Source organism: Ixodes scapularis, unplaced genomic scaffold (genome assembly GCF_016920785.2).
Source record: "Ixodes scapularis isolate PalLabHiFi unplaced genomic scaffold, ASM1692078v2 PGA_scaffold8__174_contigs__length_109621045, whole genome shotgun sequence".
In the NCBI taxonomy this organism is placed as follows: Eukaryota; Metazoa; Arthropoda; class Arachnida; order Ixodida; family Ixodidae; genus Ixodes; species Ixodes scapularis.
Window position 1 is genome coordinate 99022840 of NW_024609883.1, and position 24203 is coordinate 99047042.

At 48.2% G+C, this 24203-nt stretch overlaps 2 protein-coding genes across 2 annotated transcripts; one reads left to right on the forward strand and one right to left on the reverse strand.

Annotated features, from left to right (window-relative positions):
* Positions 1-4264: 4264 nt before the first annotated feature.
* Positions 4265-9493, forward strand: LOC121833417. Its single transcript, XM_042286685.1, has 4 exons — positions 4265-4435; positions 5981-6127; positions 6561-6803; positions 9184-9493. Exons 3-4 carry the CDS (start codon positions 6578-6580, stop codon positions 9438-9440), a joined length of 483 nt encoding a protein of 160 aa, XP_042142619.1. The 5' UTR covers positions 4265-4435; positions 5981-6127; positions 6561-6577; the 3' UTR covers positions 9441-9493.
* A 274-nt stretch (positions 9494-9767) lies between these two features.
* Positions 9768-23440, reverse strand: LOC8034950 (nitrilase and fragile histidine triad fusion protein NitFhit). The gene is made up of 11 exons (XM_040215961.3): positions 23219-23440; positions 22852-23069; positions 20727-20882; positions 18770-18970; positions 18011-18121; positions 17829-17930; positions 16432-16606; positions 14572-14688; positions 14000-14145; positions 12497-12595; positions 9768-9971 (listed from the first exon to the last, which is right to left on the reverse strand). The coding sequence occupies exons 1-11, from the start codon at positions 23220-23222 to the stop codon at positions 9885-9887; spliced, it is 1416 nt and encodes a 471-aa protein (XP_040071895.1). The 5' UTR covers positions 23223-23440; the 3' UTR covers positions 9768-9884.
* Positions 23441-24203: the final 763 nt, after the last annotated feature.

The window sequence follows — 24203 nt, forward strand, 5'->3', positions numbered from 1 at the left end:
AGCGAAAGGTCTATTGTATCGAGAGTATTCACTCGACGCCATATTTGAGTGCGTTGTTCACCGCGCATGCTCAAAACAAGCTCACAATTATAGGCTGGTGAGACCAGCACCCTTGATGGTGTGGAATGCCCGTTGCCAAAGAACTGTGGAAGCTCCCCGTCAGAACGTGCTCAGCAGCCGGTAACTCAGCTATGGCCAGCAGTAACTACTCACTATAAGGAGTATTCACTGGACGCCATATTTGCAGGTGCTGTTTAGAGCGCATGCTCAGAACGAGCTCACATCAATAGCCTGCTAAGACCGCCAATCTTGATGGTGCGGAATGCACGTTACAAAATAACTGTGGAAGCTCGCCATCAGCACGCGCTCAGCATTCGCGCACACAGCTATGGCGGCCAGTAAATACTCCCTATAGACTTTTTTTTTTTTTTTAATCGGGTCGGGGGTGCATCTGTTGCGCGCTGGTATGATGCTAAACAGAAATTTCTGTAGAAGAGCATGCTTCATTGTGAATGACTCTTCTGCCAAAGCGGAGTGTTTTCAGAGCTTCGGAAAGAAGTAGCGGAGTTTGTAGGCATAAATATCAAATTATGTCCCATTACCCCTTAGACGTCACCAGAGTCAGGGTGTCTTGCATGAATACTATTACCTCATCACAATAGGCAGGCTGGCTTGCATCAATAAAAAAATCGCTCCTTTAAAGCTTAGACAACAACATGGACCGACCGACTGCGTTGCATAGATACCATACTACATCATCGCAGCAAAGACGTCACTATAGGCAGGCTGGCTTCTATAGGAAGTATTCACTGACGGCCATAGCTATGTGCGCGACTGCTATGCGCGTGCTGATGGCTAGCTTCCAGGGTTATTTTGCAACGTGCATTCCACACCGTCAAAATGGCCGGTCTTAGCAGCCTATTAATGGGGGCTCGTTCTGAGCATGCGCTCTAGACAGCACCCACAAATATGGTGCCCAGTGAATACTCCTTATAAGTACGATCATCCCGTTACAGCTTAGAGCTAAACATCACCGTAAATCCGGGGTCACACTGCTTATAGATCAACACAAAAGATAGTCTGCATGGATACAGATTCGAACGCGAGTTACCACGAGACCCGTGCTTCTAATGCTGTGTGCCAATGAGTTCAAGGAAAAAACTTGGCAATAAATTCAACGGCGAGGATCGACAAGTGCTGCAACAGACATTAATGGCGTTGGACTCGCGGCCTTTCAGCTCATCAGAAGTGCTTGGTACCTGGGACACAACTGAGCAATTCACGAAGGCCTTGGTACAGTGTTCCTCACGAACACGAAGTTATCAGACACTTTGTAGGGTGCTTAAAATTGCCTGTGAGATTTTGAACATTTTTACCATTGCTCACCCTCATTGACAACTTCAACTCATCTTTTTTCCTCATCGTCATACCTTTTCTTCCTCCCCCTCTTCTCCCCAGTACAGAGTAGCCAACCAGAACCTACGTTCAGGTTAACCTCCCTGTCCTTCCTTAATAAACCCTTCTCTCTCTCTCTCTGGGCACGCGGCATTCGAATCCCGTATACTGCGGTGACTTGTGCTTGCAGACTGTCTTTTGTATGATGGATTAGCAGTGTGACCCCGGCTTAAAGACCGACGTACAACCTCGGTCTTCTGCAGGGAAGATAATCCTCTTAGCGCCCCCCTCTCCTAAGCTGCGAGGGGGAGCCAGGTTGGGGCAACGTAAAACGTGGAGAGGATATACGAAAGGAGGTGACGGGCAAAAGTGGAAAGCGCGAAGTGTACGTCGGCCTTTAAGACGCGTGGTTACATGGTTGACCTTTTTAGAGCGCAGCTCTTAGGGCCCGTTTCCGGCTTGAGCGGCGTCGGCGTCGCCGTCGGCGTAACCGCGAGGTCACGTGACACCCCTAGGTCACGTGACACCCCTAAGGTCATGTGACCCCTTCAGGTCACGTGACCCAAAAAGGCCACGTGAGCCCCTAGGGTCACGTGACCCCATGAGGTCACGTGACCTCAAGGAGTCACCTATCCCTCAGTACGCTTCCATCTTCCTCCTCAAGAGCTGCGCTCTAACCGGCGTTACAGGGAATTGTAAACGGCTTTCATTTTTTCTTTTGACAAATGAAATTAATTGTACAGGGATGTGCTGGAGCGAGCGAGTGACTGGTACAGCCAGGTACGCGGATACCGCGCGGTCACCTTGGAGACAGTGCAGTTCAAGTTCAAAGACCGAGAACCGTCAGAGAAAAGCATCCCCACCTTCGACAAGGACGGACGCAATCCCGCAGCTGCTAAGCGCCACTACTACGGCGACGGGCTCAGGTCAGTCTGCGTTCCCAGGGTGTGACCAAATTTCCTCGATCTCAAGCGCGCTTTCTCAGAGTAGAACGGTAAAGTCACAGAAAAGAAAATTACGGCGTTACTGACACGTTCCTCCAAGATCAGCCGGCAGACGTTTGGACAAGTTACCAGCAGTTCAGGTGGACACCAACATCAGATCGTTGATAATTTCCGCCTCGTTGTGACCGTGATTTGGCAAATGGCGAAGGCTATACAGTCCCAGTCAGCCAATCAGCGTGTCGATCGGAGAGAGGCACGTGACTCTCTCTCTCTCACTAGTTCCGCGTGCTGTCAAGGTCACAGGTGGGAAAGAGGAAAGCCGCTCTTGTACATGACAAGCTAATCTTCTAGGGGGAGAAAAGGCGACCTCCTGGCACCTCTGGGGACACCCAGAGGAGGGTAAGAGGGAGGTTCCTCCTTCCATTCTTCTCCAACTGCTTGGTTACACCCCTACACAACGATCCATGCACCTTTGGCGCTGTCACGTGCTTCGTCTCCGTCACTCTGATTGGCTCGAAGGGGCCATGATGTTCGCTCTTGGGCCAAGTTACGGTGAAACGAAGTACCGAAGTGCTGCCCGCTCAATGATATCTTCAATATAAGTAGGATTTCGTGTTTTCGAAGTATTTTTTTTTTAAATTTGGAGAATTTTTATCGGAGTTTATTATTTTTTTCCCTCGAAATTGGGGGCTTCGTCGGGGTTAATTTTTGTTAGATTCCTAATTACCTGAAATTCCAAACTTAAATTTCAAAGCTATAAAAAAAAAAAAAAAAGTCCGGGTATTTTGACAAGCTAAGAGACAACCCCTTTTGTAAGTATAGTTCGATATTTCAGAGGAAACTGAAGTGGCATCTCCTCAGGTCCACTGACCTTGTGAAAATTTATTTACCACCATCTTTTTTTTTTTCTTGTCGTTGCGACTTTGACATTTCCAGTGTTTTGGATAAATCCGAATTGAAAGAAAATTTGCCAGCGAGTATTTTTTTCGGATTTATCCGAAAACACGATACCCTAAAAAAAATAGAAACCATTCCAATAATTGCTGTCGTGCCTTGCCATGTTTATCTAATAGGTTGTTATCCGTTTGCTCGGAATGCGTTCCGCATTCCGAGCAAACGGATTCTGATCTTCAGCGGAAGACCAGAATCCACGTATGTGTCCATGGCCCAGTGACTCAGCATCTTTTAAACACGTCATACGTGTTTATATATATATATATGTACGTACGTCATATTTTTTATATATATATATATATATATATATAAATCACAGTTGATGTTAGGGTGCCTTCATGTGCGCTTTGCTTAGGGTGGTGGCATCTCGCCATTTTGTCCCACACGTTTATTTTTATTTTTTGTTCAGAAGCGCGTGAAAGAGCGTGGCCCTGCACGCGTTTGTGGCGTTGACTGTATTATGGCGACATTTTGTTTTCGTTGATATCTTTGTATTTTCCCCGTGAGCGCGCGCTGTCGGCATCGGGTACTACAAAGGGTGGCATCACCCTAAACAGAAGGACATTGAGGCACCCTAGTTGATGTTATTCGCTGACATCCACAGCCGAGTGCCCGTTGTTGCTGAACGCCTCAATACAGAACTTCTGCGACGCGTACCCCACATACCATCAAGATCATCGTTCTTCGTAGACGATAGTAGAAGCTCGTTCTGGGTTTACGCCGTGAACAACTTGCTGAAATGAGGCATCCCAGCAAATACCATCTACATTTTTTTTTTAAATTCCGCATTCAGTTAGCGCGGTTGTCCTTCAGGATTTGGCTGTTCCCGTCAGAACTGCACGCCGAGGGCGGAGCGGAGCTCGGCTACCGTGATCTACTGCCTCGACGCACCCAGGACAAGACGCAGTCATCCTACGAGACTGTACCAGAAATCTTGGACCGATTCAACTACAGCCAAGCCAGCGGTCAGGACCCTGTGCCGGGAAAGATCATCAGCGTCGAGTCCAGGGACGTGGAAGGCTCGAACCAGAGTAACGCCTCTTGTGCTGCGAGAGCCCTCGAAGGAGACTTGCTGACGTGCCACAACATCTTCAGCTTCAGAGTCTTCTTCTACCGGGGCAAGCCAACCAGAGAGAGGATTCGTACGTCAGCTTCGTTACTCTCTATGCATCCGCGCATAATGAAAAGGTGTATTTTAGCATCATTGTGTACGGCCATAACAGCTAATGTATTATTAAACCCGTGACCGGGAAAATGGAGTCCGTAGCTAAAACGACGCCGACTTGGTTTCCAAATGGTGTTTTGTTTTCCGAGCAGACGACTGAAAATAGATTGTTTCTGCGACATCTTCTCAAAGTCAAACCGGCTATGAAAAACGCAATCCCATTAACTAACGATGAATAGGCATTTAGTTCAGAAGGATGACTCTCAAAGTTGTATTTGTCCCGTGCTGTCACAGCTGAACCGCAAACATAGAAATATGAAAAATACTAGTGCGGTGGAACATCGACTCGCTAACTTAGGCGGTAAAATTAGATGTTCAAAAACTGCATTTGGAAAGAGTATAGAAAAGCGCGGATATAGACCCTACGCAAAAAAGAAGAGTCATCTATAGTGTACCTATCATCAATGATCAAGTTTCCACCATGTTGTAGGATTCCCCTACCCATGTGCTTCGCTAGAGACACTGACCGCGGCAAAGTGGGATTGGTGGATCAGAAAGATCCACCACTCCAACTCTTTCGGCGAACATTCATTTTGAGACATGCCTGTCCTAACCAGGTAGACATATTGTTTTCTTCTAGGCTCAATGTTTTTTTTTTATCCAGACGCAGCCGACGCTACGAGATGATGGGACCAATCATACAGCATCAGAAGGGCACCATCATGATGTTTGTCATGCTTCTGTACGTGTTCTATCATTGCAGAACCAATCATAAACACAAAAAGGCCTAGCGACTTGCACTTTTGAAGCTGGTCGATTAGTCTCATTAGCTCAAGGCATCGAACCCTTCATACAGCGTCTTTGGTAAAGACCGCGCTCACTTACCCAGATGACCATGGGCGTACCAACCGGGGGACAAGGGGGGCGCTTGCCCCTCCAGTTCTTAGAGTAGGGGGTCAAGGCATCTGTTTTGCCCCCCCCCCCCCCCCCCCCCCCTCCCTGAAACAGCGCAGGGCAAACACTGGCCGGCGGCGTCCATGGACGCCACCGGCCAGTGTGGACGCTGGCGGCGTCCATGGACGCCACCGCCGCCCCCCCCCCCCCCCCCCCCCCCCCAACACTCAAAACCAAGTTGGTATGCCACTTCAGATGACTCATTTCATTGCTTCGTTGACAATTCTTGCGATTTATGTGCCGACAATCGGTTTTCCACGACCTCGCGGCCGTGTTTCTTTTCTTCGTTGCACCGAAACTATTGAATGTACAAATACAGTGCCCTAATATCATGAAAACCGAGTTATGCAGACACCCCTCGTTTACAGATGGAAGATGGCGAAACCCCTCCAATATGGCGGCTCCGAGTGGAACGATAGCCGAGAGGAATTTTACTGTCGTTCGCGATGTGTCGAGCAGTGTAGTACATTCCTTCGTATTTTGGTACAGCTGACAGAATGTCTGACCAACATGTACAGTTTTACTTGTGGGAAGGAGTGAACCCGGTTCATTTTTCGCACACGCCCAGAGATACACGACGTGGTGCCCAAACCACTCGACTGCTACACATTCGAGGAGTTTACCGGGGTGTTGAAGCGGGCCTCGCAGTGGCTCCAGGACCAGGGCCCGCTGAGGCTGTACAATGTGCAGACGCTCTTCGTCAAGGCTAAACTACGTAAGTTCACGCAAGCTAAACCACCACGCACACAAAGACACTCACGAGTTCTGAACACACAACAGATCTGGTATGCCTCCTAAAACGAATAAAAAAAGAGGCCATGCTTTTTTTTTTGCGGACTTGTTTTGAATTTGAGGTGTTCTTGTGCGAGCGGTGGTTCGTTGGCGACCCCAATGTCGTTGTATACGTGAAGACGCTACTGAATAAATACGCGAGTTGAGTTTGATGAGTTGCATATCTGTCATTCTGTTCCCTTTACTTTGGATTTTTCTAGTTCTCCACCCGGTCTCAGGTGGTTTAATAAAATTGTAAATTTACACCAGCTCGCTTACGCCGTCCATCACTGCTGTATCGCTAATATATTAAAACTTTCTAATAGCGGCAGCAACACACAAACCGTCCGATCTTTCTCGCGCTACCACGCGGACAGACATACCGCCTGGTTCGATGCTGTCCCGGAAGGTGTCTTCCCTGGTGCGCTATCTCAAGGTCCTGCGAGTGGTGTACACGACGTTTCCGGAGGCCTCTCTCGAGTTCACGTCACTGCAATTCCCCCGCTGTCTGTCCCATCGAGTCTTCATACCGTCGCTTACCGTGTCCGGAGAGGACGTCAAAGTGGCACAAGCCATCAGGGCCCTCAAGAACAAGATGAGCCTCTGGAGCAGCATGCTCCGTGAGTCTCACATCCTTTTATCGGTTTATTGTTGGGCTTGGGAAGGGAAGGGGGGGGGGGGGGGGTATTCTTCAGCTGAGTTCGAGCAACACCCCCTAGATGTGTGTTACATGTTCGAGATAACAAGTAATAAAATTTTGAAGGCGAGTTTATTGGAGTAGTTTGAAGGGGTACCATAACGGAATCGTTGCACTTGTTTCTTTGTTTAGATGTGGTCTATGTTGTGCCGGCAGCCCAGAAACACTAGATTAGACTAGCGTTTTCGGGCTGCAGGCAGAGAAGTAAAGCAAACTAATTTTAAAACAAATGAAGAGATTTCAAAATTGCGCCTGGTGGCGGTCTGTGAAGCTCTGTTGGAATGCCGCCACGTCATGAGCTCCTAAGCAGCGTCAGGATCGCTGCAGTACGACTCACTCGTGGAGTTGCTTAGTCCTGAATGTGAGTAGGCAGAGAACGTTAACATAAGTTGAGACTGCAGTCAAAGCTACAAGCGCGAGCTAGCCCGCGCTCCTGACTTAGAGACATGCATTTCTAGCGCGAGCGCTCGTTTTGCGGAAGAACACTTCAAAGCAGCGACCTCGAGCTCTCGTGGTTGTGACGTTGGGGAAGCTTTTACAGTGCTTCCGCAACGTGCATTTCACATTATCAAGTTTGCCGTTCTTTGAAGGCGTTAGGCAGAAGTTTGATCTGTGGACGCGGGGACCTCGTCCAGGCCAACCATACCACCTTCTGCACCCCCCTTCCCTTCCCCGGATGCGCTGTGAATAGCGCGCTCAAATATGACAGCCAGAGAAATGAGAATACCTAATATACATAGCTTGCAGGTGTTGCCGATTCTGGATACTGAAAGCCCCTATGCACAGTTGCCTTTGAGAGCGTTTGACTGCGTTGCGGCTGCAAAAAATCAGGACATCCGTGCTTCTTACGATTCCACGCTGCATACGAAGCCCAGATGTGCCGAGGACTCGCGTTCGTTTTTCGACGCAACGGAGTCAAACGCAACTGTGCGTAAAGGCCCTGACGGTTATTTCTCCTTACTGCATGGTTCCCTCGAGCTATTGCTTCTGCGGCGGGAAACTGACACGGCGAACCTAACACCCCCGTCGTGTGAAGCAGACGACGAAGTTATGTGCACCGTTTGTCCTGCGATTGTTTCGCACTTATATCCCTTCCGCTCGATGTTCTGCGCTTGAAGATCGATTGGTCAGTCCTTAGTCTGTAGCGTGCCGCCATCCGCGGAACGTCGTCATATTGAGAATGACGTGTATGTACCTGCATAGCCTCCTCTATACTCACAAAGCCTGGCAGTTCGATGACGGAGCCATGAGTGCGCGGTCGAAGATTTGGAGCGAGAGAATCTGGTAGCACAGAACATTTCTCGAAGAGTCCGGTATTGAGCGCGCAGCTTTTGCAGCGGCGAGGACCCGAAACATGGTTTCCAAACCCGACGAGAATAGAAGCGGTAGCCCGAGGAACGCGAGAAGCACGAGCGGATATTCCATCACCTGGGACAAGTGTTTCGCCGTCTCGCCGCAGCGGGGCGCCCGCTACATGCCTCTTGTCTGCCGCTCTAACTTTTCACTTTTGGCGACCGCATCACGCGATGATCTGCCAGGCTTTGTCAACACAGAGGTGGCTACGGTACATGTCATGTCCTACCTGTGATTTGTGCGATATCTTTTTTTTATCAACATATTTGCAGTTTTTTGGAGGCCACGAAATTTAGGTTCATATTCTTTTCTATTTTTGACACTCAATGTCTGCCTTAGATGGCACACTTTGAATATTTGGTACACAAGAGTTTAAACGCCACGTGGCCGTGGAAAAGAGAGTGAGCACGACTGAAATTGAACAATTCTCGACCGCCGGTTTTTGGGCGGAAAGAAAACTAATTTCGAGCCGCAAATTATGTTCTGGGTAGTTGGGCTTTTATAGGTCACGTTTAAATAAAAACCTCGATGAGCATAAATAACCTTTGTATGTCCCTTTGTAAAGACAAGTATTAGTTTTTAAGCGTATATGTGGCTTGCACACGTCGTCACTTCGCGATTGTGGTCTTTTCTGCTTCTTAGGCACATCCTTTCCGGTGTAAGACTACCGGAGCAGAGGGAACGCTCAAACAAAGATGCGTGAATTGTCAATTTACGTCAGTGCAACGTATCTATACATTAACTCGCGCTTCTGATGCCACATCGAGACGAAGACGCTGCCGGTGGAACGACGCGAGCACGGATGACTCGTTCTTCGAAAAAAGCTGCTTCATTTGCGTGCACAAAGTCCACAAAATCCCGCTGGGAAACGTGCTTCTTTATAGGCCAGAAGCTGGCTCTTGTGGCTCGAAAAAGAGAACTTTCGGCAACCAGTTTCGCTTGCGTTCCAGGAGGCAACATCCTGTGCGCCGAGTCCCTGACCGTGGACTTCTTGCCGTTCGAAAAAGGGGCCGACGACAGCATCAACGCCTCGGTGCCGAACAGGCGGGACTCCCTGGGCCAGGCGACGGCCCGGGTGGTCCTCTATTTTCGCGTTTACACAGACTGCCCGGACATTCGCGCCAGGGCCAGCTCCCCGGTGTCCATGGTCGCACAGTCTCAGTTCTACAGCAGCAGGGATGAAAGCCGCAGGTGCAGGATCATGTGAACATTTGTCCCTTCCCTCGAGTTAACGTGACGCCTGTCTAAAGGAATAAAGAATCAAAGTACTACAAGTTCTCGTTGTAATTCTTTCAGGATCGAGTGAGAATCATTGACCTTCTGCGAAGCGTGCAGCGCCCACTCTAGCGCCGAAAGCAATCCTGGGCACTGTGGTTTAGCAGACGACGGGGGCACACGGGCGATAGAGGGAAAAAATTGCCTGTGAGGAACGTCTTGTCACCCCTAACCTTCAGTCGTCCTAAGGGCTCTTTTCACGAGCGCCTCCACGTCAATGCAAAGCGTCAAACGTTCTTGCAAGAATACAAATTTCGTGTTATCCGGGCTTAAAAGTTTCCGTTTAATTATAGACTCTGCATCCATGAACTGTTCCATCGCAGCTGTAACCACCACGAATACGCTGAATGGAGAGGAGAAGGCAAAGGCTGCACATTTAAAAATGGGCTCCGAGCTGTTCAGCTTCCGCTGCCATTTCTTCGTCAGAACGCTTTGGCCTTAAGTTCTTCTTGTCTTCCTGAAGCTGTGGGGCAAACAGAAATTGGTGTTACCATGGGATGCATGAAGCCCGCTGACAAAAGTGTTTTACAAGTATTGGCAACCATTGTTGTGGAAACACGGAAAACACGTGTCACGACGAGCAAGTGGGGTGTAGCACGATTGCCCCGCGTGCAGAATCCCCGTCGCAAAAGCCCTGCGTCATTATCCTTATGTTTCAAAAGCCCCGCGTTCAATTACCCCGTCCCGTATTCCCCTAGTGCCTAAGCCCCGTCCTCACTGCCCCCGTCCCACCCTCTTTGCGCTTCAACCAACATTGTTCTATGTATTTCCCTAATCCGTTGAGGGTCTACAAAGGCTCTTTTAAGTGAAAGAAACAACAGAATAAAGTTAACATGAACTGCAGAAAAACTTAGAATGGCGTACTACAAGTGGCCAACTGCATAAATATGCATAACCAGCGATGCACCCTGCTGTCGTAGAGGTATATGCTGTCATAGAGGTATATACATATACCTCTATGATAGCAGGTAGATAAAGTCTATAATTCTACATCTGAGTTTACTCAGACGTAGAATTATAGACTTCATCTACCTAGATGGATACAAATATTTTTAGGACGATGTAAGAATGGAAGTGCTGTACATGTAATAAGTACGGCTCCATGAGCTGCGGGTTAAAAGTACTGAAAGAACCGTCGGAACTGTGAATCTGCATGTGCTTCAGAGTCAACAGATGCAGTGGTTCAATGCTTATTACTAAAACCTGTAACTTTAAAGGTTTTGCCACTGACTAATATTTTCTGTTTGTTCTCACTTGTAACGTCAGAAGACGTGAATGTGTATAGCGTATGCCTGAAGAACGGGAAGCTTTATCCAGTTATTCCTTGCTTGAGTCCAGGGTACGGCATGATTGTTACACAAGCTCGCGTGCACACTTACTGCCTCTTAGTTAAAAGCAGAATGCTCCGCCCTCGCGCTGAGGACCCGGCCACCTGAAAAGGGGGGTTCACGTCATGGGCTTCTGAAACTGGGGCTTTTGAAAGCGGGGCAAAAAGGCCAGGGCATATGATATGGGGCTTTTGACACTGGGCGCTTTCGTGCACCACCCAGCAAGTGCTGTGCCGCCATTTGCTTCCAAGGGCTGCACACGGTGCTACTTGCAAACAAACGTATCAAAATGCTTTAGAAATGCATGATCCACAGCTCCCTCTTCAGAAATAATCTGAATATTAGGTCTACAAGTGCATCAAATGCAAATAAACAAAACTTATTATAAAAAAAAAATGCTCACTTAAACATTTTGAGAGACCCCACCTAAAATCAGAAGCAAATCGGGTGAAAATTAGAAGTGGGCTAACTTTCGGTGTGCAATCAGGAAAAGTTGAAAAATGCTATTTTTAGGTTATGTGTCCCTGCCAAACTTGTTACCGTGGCACGGGGCAATGAAGCAACAAATGACTGTACTTCCCAGTCAGCAATGTGCCACCATAGCTGACTAGCCGTATTTACGCCGGGGCCATCACATTGATCTGAACACTACGATTACAGGAAGTGGGCTATTAAGAAAAAACGACAAACCAAGCCAAAAATAGGGGGCAGGCTATCTCGGGGCATCCATCAAAGGTATTACGGCAGTCTTTCTGATCAAATTTTCGTTTTAGTTCTGACTCGTAACATGCTGCAACAAGCGCTCGCTTGGTGGGCACAATGCAGGCGCAGAAACCAGCACTTGCGATTCGCGAAGCGTCTGCACGTGCGCCCGTGCCGTCAGCTGTACCACCGCTGCAGAGTTCCACCGTAAGAAACGCATTAGTCAATCGTCCGCTCGCATAAATTACATTTGTGCGAGCAGACAACAGTCTGTGCCCAAGCAACTTATGGGGAATTCTCTTTGCGGATTTAAAACGATTGGGGAGCGCTTTTCTTTCTTTGTCTTTTGCTAATTTTTTTTGCTTGTGCAAGCACGCACTAGCATCTACTGCTCTAAAGGCGTGAGCCGAGCACTTTTGCATCGCTCCAAATCTACTGAGGGAATTCCTCATACACGAGCCTGGAACGTGTCTCCGACTCCATAGCACTCCATAGTGCTATGAAGCGCTCCATAGCGGGTGAACCCCTCATCAAATAAAAACATGTCTCTCTCTGTCTCCGACCGGTGTGTCTATTGCGTCTAAAGAAACTGGTCCGTCGATTTCCGCCTGATGACGACGTCGAAGTGCCGTGCAGCGGCGTTGTACGTGGCAGACGCCTCTTCTGCTGCAGGTTGCTCTCCAGCCTGACTTTCCACAGAAGCTTCGACAGCCACGAGTTGGGACGTTCCGCACTCTGGTCTGCTCGTGCCTTTTGCCAGAACTTCTATGACCAAGCACTAGCATTGGGACATCTGACAGAATAACACACCGGCTTGTGTGATGTCATTCGCTACCACTTCAGGACAGCTTTCGATGCATAGGCGGAATAGGACGTCAGTACGAGCTTAGCTCAGGCAAAACTCTCAACTAAACCATGCTTCTTTTTTTTTACAATGCGGTCATTTTGCGTGACTCACCTTCACATACACTTCGTCGTTTCGAGCGAAGTCTCCGGGTCTCCGTGGCAGCACGTGCACATGAATGTGGTCGATGGAACGGCCCGCGTCTGGCCCGTCCTAGTTAAAACATGCGACAAAAACAGAATGAAAAACAATGGTTTTCAAAGTGAAGCTGTAATTATTAGAAGAGTGGAAAAAAATCAGACTTATTGGATTAAAATCACAGTAACCATAAAATATGACTTTGATCACTATTTTTATACGATTCCTTAATTAGTTAATTTTAACGATTAGTTAATTAATCCGTCCGATCACTGAAAACCATGAGGAAGAAATAATTGGTTTGAATTTGAAAAACAGCTTAATTAACAAATTTCTTTTTTTAATAGCACCGCCATAGTAGAAAAAAATACAGTTCGACATACTTTAGGGTCTGAAAAAGCTTCATTTGCCCTTTCTTTTGCGTACTGAACATCTTGCACGAGGACATTGCTTTTTTAGCATTAGTTTCTTTTTTTTTGCATTCTGATTTACTTGCAATAGGACGTTGCGTAACTGACGAACGAGGTGAACGGGTGAAAGAAAACCGCCGTGGTCAAGCTCAACCTGTTATAAATCTTTCTTGCTTGATTCCCTGATTTATATACAAAATAACATAGAGGGCATCACATGATAGACAAATGGCAACTAAAAATATTCTGGAATGATTTTTTAAGGAAGAGGTCCTATATAAATCATCACAGTAAAACCGATCTGATTTAAGTCAATATAAATCCCGATTCAGATCATCTTGATTTTTTATTATCCACCCTGGTTTGCAGACTGACGTAAACATATCCCAACAGGTGAACACAGAAATACTTCTATTAACTTGTAATCCTTTGGCTCCCGAAAGGATGATGTAGCCCACAGAAATACGAAATGCAAACAAAGAGTGGTCACTTTTGCTTGCCACTTCTCCACAGCGCATCAGTGCGTCTACCCTTCTCGGGTGCGTATGCATGTTGTTGATACGTTTGATTTGACACAGTGGAAGGCTCGCCACCCAAACTTGCACTGCAGCATCCAACTCAGCTATGGCCACCAGTAACTAACCAAACGTGACAAATAAGAAGTAAAAACGTGAGTAGGCACCAAAAAATATGCTTCTACAAATGCACTGGTGATTTGCGGGGAAGTGGCAAAGAGAAGGCTGTGCCACAAACAGTGCCTTCCTCGGTTGAGCTGCTTCGAGCCAAACCAAGTATGGCTATGCCCAACACGACCTGCTACATTGCCAAGGCTGGCGTGGCTTCTGCGGCAGCCTCGCACTGCTGCGAGAGCACGTGGCTTCGTCTTGCATGTCGCTCACATGCACTCGTGAAGCTAACTTTCGCAGCGCAGTAGAAAGTGGCCTAGCCTAGACAACACAGCACGAAATAGTTGACACCCAGTATACTGAATATATGTTTCAGTTTCGATAGTTCCCTTTGTCCTTTTTGAAACTGTCGTTGCAACTTTGAGGATCCGGCCCAGACTTACCTGGACAGCTATGGTAGAGGACGATGCACCAAACTGTTTCTCTGCCGCAACCTGCACTCTCTGGACGACTAGGAACAGGTCCTGCACCTCTTCCGCAGACAGGTCTGCGAGTCGCAGCGCCGGGCGGATAGGAGCGACTAGAACATCTGCGTGACTTTGCTGAGGAACTGATCTAACCAGAGGCTCATGTAAGAAATATGGGGGAAGGGGGGGGGGGGAAGCAGGCCTAGGTTTGCATAGCATTTCAGAGGCATTTCTCTCATAAGCGTCCACAGAGACTGCCACATGGAGCTTCTCCAGTGTCTTCTCTCGTCGTAAGAGATCACAAGAATACGTTCCTAAGAAAACACAAGGGTGTGAACGGGTCTTTAGAGTGTTGGGGGCTTCTATGCCAGTTGGAAACACACTAGGATAAGCCTTCCACCCACACCAATGGCATAACCCAAGATTTTTTTTTTTTTTTCGAATAGAGGGGTTAGAGCTTTATAGGCTCCCTGCCTCCCCCCCTCTTTCCCCTCTCCCCCAGGCTACACCACTGACCAACACGTTATCAGCCTTGTCGTAAAGGATACGACCAGGTAGGACGGGCATCTTGTTGACGAATGCAATTGTCAGGGGAGACTTGTAGAACACGTGAGCTGCCTGCACCGTTACCTGACCAAACTGGTACTGGGGCTGCTTAGGAGGTCCTGGAAAGATTGCAATCCCACTTTGTCAACGTCTACCAACCAACGACGCACGTGTTTTTACGAGCTCAATCTGCCACATTTCGTGCGGCGGGAAGCAAGTCACTCGTCACAAGTAAAACTCTATAACAACTGTTAACCAAGCAATCGGGACAACTTCGTGCTTTTTTTCCCTTGTTCAGTTGTTTTTAATGTGCTGTGGTTTCGGCATCACGGTAGTCAAAGACTGCTCATGCTGGTTTAGTGCAACAAAATACTCTAACCACAGGAATGTTGGGGTTGAACGGAGTGCATGTAACAGCTCCACATTTCAGTGAGTCTTGAAGATGTCGAGTGGCATTTTGGAGCAGGGGGTTTCGTAAAGTCGACTTGCCCGCCCGTAGTCGTTGCAGCATTAGCACTAAACCAGGAAATGGCCTCCTTCCAGATAGTGTCATCCTGTCACTGTTGTTTGCAAATATGTTTTTGAAACTTAGTAATGTGTGTGAATAATTAGAGTCCAGTGCGGATAACGGTTTGATCATTCGCATTCGATCCGCATCCGCGAACTTCGTATCTGCATCCCATCTGCAATGCTCTTGAATTAATCTATGGTATCTGCACACCTTGTATCCGCATCCGAACCGCATGCGCAAAATATGGAACCATATCCGACCCGCAATCTGCACATTCCTTTTTCCATTATTAAATCAAGAAATCAAGGGGGGAAGGGGGCTTCTACTTTTTTGCGCCTTGCATGTTTTAGGTTTTCTTTGCACGAAGAATGTTCTCCGCTCTTTCCCTGCCAAACAGGAACATGCATTGCCTGGACGATTGCTGCCCCTACATTCTTACTTTTTCTAGAAACCATATCTTCGGCGAGATAGAACGCTCTACAGCGAGCTTCGCTGATAATCAGGTCTTGCTGTAAAGAACGATCTTCTCCCTGATTGGCGCCTTTTCTTTTTTTTTTTTTAATAGAGTAATTTGCTCCTCAAAACATTGGACGACGCACTTCATACCATCACTCACTTATTCACTCTACAATCTATGGTCGAACACGGCTATGTGCCACCTCGGCCAAAGCTTAGATCCGGATCGGTGGATATCTGCATCCAATCCGCACCCGCAGCCCTTAGCATCCGCATCCGATCCGCAATACGCCAAGTCCAATTCAGTTTTATCCGCAACTGCCAGTTGACTGTGGAAATCCACGGATGATTCGCGGGTAATTCGCGGATATGCGGGGCTCCACAAACAATGCCAATGAGAGTTTTCTCCTTTAGCATGGTGTTCTACCCACGCTACTGCCACTACGGTGACTGGCACGTCTTTCCAACCGGTGTTTGTAGCGTCCCGTTCCGCCCACGCATCGAGAGTAGTCCCAAAGTGGCAACAGATGGCGTCGCAAAGCCAGAGTGTCATGTTGCCAGACGTCGTGATCCCGGTGGTTGGCCGTAGAAGTCCCGGCAGAAAGGACGAGCAAACTCGAGAGTCGCTGTCGTCACGGCAACCCAACTCGCGGCTGCCGGGGCTTCCGTAGACTGTCCGGCTGGAGGGCAACCTGTAGCAGAACGGTCGTCTGCCACAAACACAACCGCTGCAGCGACACTGCCAGGCCTGCGGCCCGCCACAACACGACGACTTCTACATCGGGGGGAAATCGAGGACCACCTTTTAGGACGCGGTAAACAAGCTGGTCGGAGATGCGTTTCAGGCACCGTACTGCTACCGTACTCGATGTTATAGCAGAAAGTTTGTGAAAACCTTGCTCCGAAGCACTCCAACACGGTGACAGGTTGCCGTAGAGGTCGGTCCTCCGGTGGTTCCAGACTGGAATGGCCTGTCGAACTTTCGCGACCAAGTCGAGGTTTATCTCTGCCACCGCAATCCCGACGGCATCCGAGCACTGTGCCACGACGCAGCCCCAGGGATCGACGACCTAGGCAGCCAAGAAAAAAGCAGACCAATTTTTTCGTCGCCCCAACAGATTAATTTTACCGCTCACTCGGTAAATCTTGAGGATTCGGTACGGGCCTTGGAAACCAAAAAAAAAATAAAAACTTAGTCAGAGGCTCGTGAGTACGGGTCACAAGCTTAAATTACACATTAGTATAAATATGTTAGAGCCCCTCTAATTAGTCAGGTTTTCACAACTAAACGACATGCACGTCACAGGGAAATTTCAATGAACTGTAGCTATGACTTCATACTTTGGGAGCATTGTATTTAATTAGCTAGAGTTACTTTTCAAAACTTTGCTCGGAAACACACAAATTCAGATTACTTTAAAAGTATCGGTACCACATTCGGACACCATTTAAAACTCTGCATTGAGCCAAGTTCAGAAGCAAAATGAAACAGTGGCAATCTCTTTTCCTTAATGAAAACCGAACCATTCGTTGGCAATCTCGGCACACCTTGCAACGTCATTAAATAAAGCAACCGACTTTTTAAAAAAAAGTCTGAGCAATCCAGATGTCGTCGCCCAAACCATGCGCGCTAACTTTGTGACTTGAAGCCGACATACACTGGCCAATTTGCTCTGCACTCTCGGAAACGTCGAGTTTTCCCCTTAGGGCATATCAGGTTCGTCCTTGGACAGGGTGGATAGACACACTTTTCAAAAGGGTCCCTCTATCCACCCTGCTGTAACTTACTCGTTACCTTTTGTGATCCGCCTACCACGTATATGCAACTATAACTTACTAATTACTTCCTAAAGGCCCGTTCACACACATACGTCTGTTTAGGACTGACCTTGTTTGGTGCTTTACGACGAGAGAACATGCCAGGCGCCATCTATGAGGTGGCCCTGGAACTGCATTTCACTAGAGCGAAGATATTGCGGTATTTGCGAGATCGAACGTACGCACTATCTACGAGAAACAGTAGTTCATATAACACTCAAATGTTTTTCAAGCCAAAAAAAAAAAAAAAATGATGCGAAAAAAAAAAAAAAAAAAGAAAGCAGGAAACATACGTTACCCGAAAGTGTTCTGCGACAGATGGCGCCAATCTGTCCTCTCGTCGTAAGAAATTTTAGGAAGTTCTAAGGCACACGGTCGTACGCAGTCGCAAGCGCGCGAACCCGCCTTTACCTCCCCAGCTCTACGCCACGAGATCGCGAGACTTTACGAATTAAAACACGGTCTGGGACTCACGAGTGCGTGTCCGTAAGAGGACCTCTTGGGGTTGTGTTGTCCAACTTGGGCTGCAGACACGACGTAGCACTGGCTCTCGATGGCGCGTGCCCGCATGATCACCTTGGGCGGCGGGACAGGGTGGAAACAAGCCGAACGATTAGCGCCGGGCGTCGGCTTTGTCTAGTCCGTCGCATACCGACCTCCCAGTGGGCCATACCCGTGGGCACGGTGAATGCGGAAGGGTAGGTTATGATGTCGGCGCCCATCTTGGCGAGGCTGAGAGAGAACTCGGGGAACCTGAGGTCATAGCAGTGAGGGTCGGTGGTCAAGGATCGTGAAAAAATCGGTTCCGAAGCCACGCTTTGCAGGTTTCGGCGATCTTACTTGAATAAAAGTTTCCAGTCGACGCGAGTAGGCAGGTTTAGTACCCTAGACCCTGCCTTTCCACACACTCCATGTTTCAACCAGGAATGTCGTAAACCATGGTTTGTCGAACTTTCAAACTTTCGTCAATGTTCAACAATGCTACTCAGCCTCAAAAAAAAAAAAAAAAAAAAATATTATGAAATTTGCAATTTTGGGGAAACAGGTATTTACGAAACAGTCTAATTTAGATGTTAGAGATCATGATTACCAACCTTAATGCAATATAAAAGAAAACATGCAAGCTTTTAATCAATTAGTTTGGTCATTCAAATGCTGCATCTCTCCTCCACAAGCCGCTCAAATTCGAACCTCAGCAGGTTCGCAAAGTAGAAAGATCAAGCTTTTTAGTTGAAATGTACGATCGAAGAGAGCTTGCTATTTGACACTTGAACACAAAACAAATGCCCCTACCAGTTGCACCTTCGTGCTAAATTACAGTGTCGAAGTTTGCTAAACTGTTTCTTTTTTTTAAGATTTAATGAAAGTGATTGATTGGACCCTCGCTGGGGTTACTTTCCGACATGAAAGGATATGATTCCGAGTCCCACTTTTCCGACTGGCGTTGCAACTGGCCGAGTGATCCGTGTGCCCGCTGCAGTGTAGTCGGACTCCCTAATCCGTGCGCCGGGCACATCCACGTCAAACATGTGCACCTTGCTGTATGTGTCCACAATGTTGCCCTCGGAGTTGATGACCACGTGCGTGTTGGACACCTTGTTGCCTTGGTCGGCGTCCTGCATGAAACCGTGGCAAATGGTCGTCCCGGCAGAAGACAATGAGCCGACAGTTGCCGATCGTAGGGTCATTAGACTCGAGTCCAGATGCAGACGACGCTACGAGCCGGTGGAACCAATCGTGCAGCGTGAAAGCATATTGGCATGGTGGCCGTCATGTTTTTCCATGTGCCCTATCATAGTTGAACCAATCGTGTATGAAGAAGGCCCAGGGACTTGCACTTTTGACACTATGATTGGTCCCATCAACTTGTAGCTCTGGCTGCGTTCGGACGCAAGGTGAAACGGAGTATACACAAACTCATCTCTGTTACGTCACGGCGCGGTGGTGGCGCGTCGGATGCACTTCCGCTCCGGGGCTGTGGGCAGAAGTGCCCATGTGAGACGTGTATTCCTGCGTTGTTTTGAAAGGAACCAGACAAAAACCTGCCTTCTTGTCAAAATGCTGCGACTGGGGCTGTACCAAAAGGGTCGAGAAAGGTTTGAAGGTCAGTTTTCATGCGCTCAGTTCGTCCAAGAACGTGGATATGTGCCGTGAAAAGAGAAAACCAGACGCCGTCGGACCACGATTGCTTGGGCGGGAAGCATTTTTGTTGAATTCACGGATACTTCTGGCCATCAGATTTATTTGTTTTGTTCCAAAATGAACGCCGGAAAACCGTTAAGTTGTACGGACCACCTGCGGACTACGTTCAGTGCGTCTTCAAGTTCAAACGGTCGCCTGATCGTTCGAACTGTCGTCTGCTCTTTCAAATGTTTCTGCTTGTCGTCTGCTCTTTTAGAGGACACCGGCCCGTAGACCAAACGTGGGCCCGGTACTTGTGATCAGAAGTAAGTGCAGGCCTCAAAAGGCTTAATTTTGAAGGTTGGTAAGCAGGCTCGACGAAAACAGTAAATACAAGGAGATGTTGATCATTGTTACCAGTGGCCATCACCGACTTGTTATGCCTGATTCACTTGGTTAGATTCTGCTTGCGATTTTCAGTATCGACGTCGACCATCTCAGCTATGGTTCACGCCTTTGCAGTCCGAGCGACGTCGCTACTGAAAATTGCGAGCGAAATCTCATCATGTGAATCAGGCTTTAGCGTACATTCTGCGGCGTCCACGCGGAATGAATCGCCGCATGTCAGATTATTTACGCGAAGTTTTGCGGTGTAACGAGCCTCGTTAATTTCGCTGACGCCGCTCAAGTAGTCAGCCATCGTTAGGAGGACGTAGAATCAACAATTCCAACGCGAAAAAGAGCACGGGGACACACACCGACGCCGACAACATCGCATTTCAATGGTTTGTTTATGGGCGACGGCCAGCTTCCTGCCCACACCCCCATCGCGCATGCGCGGCGTCGGTGGCGTCCGCTAGGGGCGCTCCGGGCGCTCCGGTTTGTTTATACACATGAGTTGGTGTATAAATAGGCTGTGCTCCAGAGTGTCAATATTTCGGCCATCTTAATGTTCAGAATCACGGTTGCCAGTTATCCAAAACTTCAACTGAAACTGCAGGAAACGGTCTTCGTTCCTTCAGAAACGTTGCAAACGGTCTGCAGCAGAGCAAAATGGCATTGTTGGAGCTTCTCAACACCGTATCTAAAGTTCGGGAGTAGGAAGTTTCTAATAGTAACAACCCCCAATTGCGCCTGCCCTGCACTAAGCACCAAAATGGCAACGTCTGCCATTTTGTAGGGAATGTAGGGAATGAAGTGCTGGAGTTCTACACATAGCCTACTTAATGGCTCTAGCCCATCGAGACTAACCTTGATGTGAACGCTGCCGAGCGACAGCCAGACCGAGAGCCGCTTGGCGAGGCTCTTGTACTCGGCGATCAGAGGTCCGTCCAGTGGCTCCGCCAGTTCATAGGCCTGAGCCTTTTTCTCTGCCAGAAAGTCCATTGCCTCCGGTAGGAACACCATCTGAATGTTGCAAAGATGCGATGAAAGGGGCATTTTGAAAGAATTTCACCAAGTCAAGAAATCGCTTGCATAACGATACGTCTGTAGGACGTCCACGTGCCACATCTGGTCTTCTATAGACGCTTTGCACACACGCCAGATTACAGCCGCCATTATACTGACCTTCCCTTGTCTTAAAGATACCGAACCATTGAAGTGGACTTTGATGAGCCTCCACAAGGGCCAATGCTGGGGAGAAGGACGCAGTTGATTCTAAAATGGTAACAATCTGTGCTGCTCTGGTAATGGTGGAGTGAAGTGATCAAAACAAGAGACAAAAACTGAAGGTCGGTTACGGCGGCGCCCATGCACAGCTACTGTAAAGCGTCTATACATGGCTTGCACCAACGTCACGTCGGCGGCCACTGCGAAAAACCTTTCTGCCGAGCACGTAGCTTCGGCGGCAAACATTTTGTACAACCAAATTTGTTTTCTTTTCGGCAGGAACAAGCAGGAATGACCATTGGTCTGGTGCGATGCGTGTGAGCCATTTATTGATTACCTTATGAACGTAACATACAGTTTGATAAAGTGAAATTAACTCTCTATTGTCGTTGAGGTTAAGAATGGCATGGAGGTCTTTAAGCTGTCCTGCCTCCAGTGCAAGCTTCCTACTTATGATAACACTTTGTCATCTTTTAAGATTCCAGTGTGCAAGCGCGACCAATCACGGCAGAGTTGGCAACGAGCGCGTGCTGGAGGTTAGGCATTTAAAAGACTGCGGTGCTCATCCTCAGTAAGTGTAGATATGGCAGATTTTATGGTCAAAAGATATAAGAGATTGAAAAAAAAAAAGAAGAAAATTCAGCACCTAAGCACTTATGAGTACTGAATGCAAAAGCATGAATGTCATTCTTCCGCTCCCTTAGTTTGTCTGCGGCGTACTGGCGTGGACGGCCACATTTCACAACTGCTGGGGTAGCGGCCGACAGCCGAACGCGCGCTCTCGTGAAGTGGCCGTGCCGTGCTGAGCTCCAACGTGCAGCCTCTCCGGAGTTTGCCCCTTTGGGCAATGAGGCCAGGCCCGCACCTCTTACCGGCGGCCGGGCCGCTGCGTGCACTGTGGCGCCATGGAAAGGGCTTCTCTGGTGGCGTTCCTTAAAACTACGCCACCCGAGAGCCAATAGGAGCTTCGTTCCTTCAAACTATAACGTGTGCCAGCGCCTATTTATGAGATTTCTGCTACAGATGACGGGCTTCGCTTCATTGGGACAGGGAAGGTGGCGTTTGGCACGGCTTCAAGAGCTGATGATGCCAGTTCGCTCCATGGGGCAGTTAATACTTTCACAATAATAGAAGTCCCCTTGTCCACTTCCACCTTGAGAGCACCGCAGACTTAAAGCCAAACTAAAATAAATGAATAAATCAAATGGAAATTTCGTCAAAAAGCCAATAAGTAACCGGACTAAAGAAAAATCGGGGCGTTGACACAAGAATGACCCAGGAGGAACCGACAGGGAGAAAGGACCCCGCAGGGCCCGACACCAGCCCAACCCCGCAAAGGGCGCAAAGGGGCACAAAAGCGCAACACTTGTGGGTCCACGATGAACCACCGCCGTAGTGACCCTTGATTTTCCCCTCCTCCTAAGGAGGAATCCCATTAAAAACCAAGCCCAGCCCAGCCCCCCCCCCCCCCCCCCCCCCCCCCCCCCCGCCTTCGGTAGAGGGGCCGGTATGTAGATATGGTAGAGAGAAGGGCATCCATGCGTACATCGAGATCAATTTAGTCACGATTGCAGCCTAAGCTGCCTACCCAAAACGGTAAGTTTTGTAGCGGAAGACTTGGAGGTACAACAAAGCACACTAACGACAGGGTGGACCACGAACATGGCCGATCAAGAGGTTGACAAATTAAAACACTCTTTGTCTACTCTAGAAAGAGAACTATCTTGTTCTTGTTCACCGTCTACAGTAGGTAGACAAAGCTCACCTGCGCCCCTCTTGACTTGGCACGGTGAATTAGATCGGAGCACGCTTGAAAATTAGCGGCCTTGTCAGACGTCGACGTCAGCTGGCACACCGCGATGGTGGAGCAGGAACTGCCAGAACTAACGTCCGTGCTGAACATTCTCCTCCACCGAGATTTCGCAAAGCGCCTGCAAAGCCCGTAGCCCCTGTGCTTGTAAGCTTGGCAGACTCCGGCCAATACTGCGGAAACAAGCAACAAACAGTTGCGTGTCAGAAAAAGGACACATACGCCAAGTTCATCAATGCACAGTTACGGCAGCTGCGGCGTCGACAAGATCAACAAGTCGCGAACAGTACGCATCTGTCAAAATTAAAGGCGAAGGACTAACCCATGACCAGGATACACGTAAAGCTGCTTTTTGTTCAGCTGGCACTGCACAGCTTATGACACAAGACAACTGGTACAACGAACGGCACAACCAGATGGGACAACGGGATCACCCAAAACTTCAGGAGCTTCGGTGGCGTGTGAGCGTGTTTGCAAATTTACTCGACGTACTCGAGTCGCTCGAGTGGACGCGACGACGCGACCTACTCCGGCAGGTCGTATTATGGTGGCTAGATAAATGAAAGTTCACAGCAGTACCCCTTTATAATGTGCGGTAGCTTGCGCCACCTTATGAAGAAACATAAAAACATCTGATGTCTTTCCCGTTTTGCTAAGCCTATTCTGCCTTTTTGGCAGTGTAGGATATCGCTAGAATGACCTTCAAGAAATCGAGAAAAGAAAAAAAGAGAAATAAATAAAACGCGCACACTTTTTAAACCACTTTTTTTCTGGACAATGGGTTTGCTAATTTTTCCCTGGCCCAACCTTGTCACCCCAACAGCTTTTACATCCGGTAGCTTATTTCTGTAAAACGCCAACAAAAACCAGCATGTCCGTTAAAACGTCTTTCAATAAAAATACGCCATCCCAAGCTTTTTGAACCCACCAAAATCAAGATTCTAATATCGCAAACTGCAAAAACAGATACCCCCGAACATTTTAAAGACCTACTGCTGTGCTTGAAAAGAGACACTGCGCTTTAGCGGTGTCGGAACGAGAGTTGAGTTGAGCCCTTTTGGTCGACTGCTGCGCGGGATCTACCTTGACTACCGTTTTTTGTTTTTTTTGTTTTTTGCCCCTTTCTCGGCACAGGTTTCTTAGCTTTTTTTTTTAAAATTAGAGGTGAAGCTACAGTTAAGATTAAAGAAGGTTGACCTGCAATAGTACTGCGCATAATTTTTGAGCTAATCACGCAAGCCCAGGCGCTCCCCCATGTCATCTTCTGCTCCTAGCACTGTGGTGCAAAGCGGTGAAGCCCAATGCGC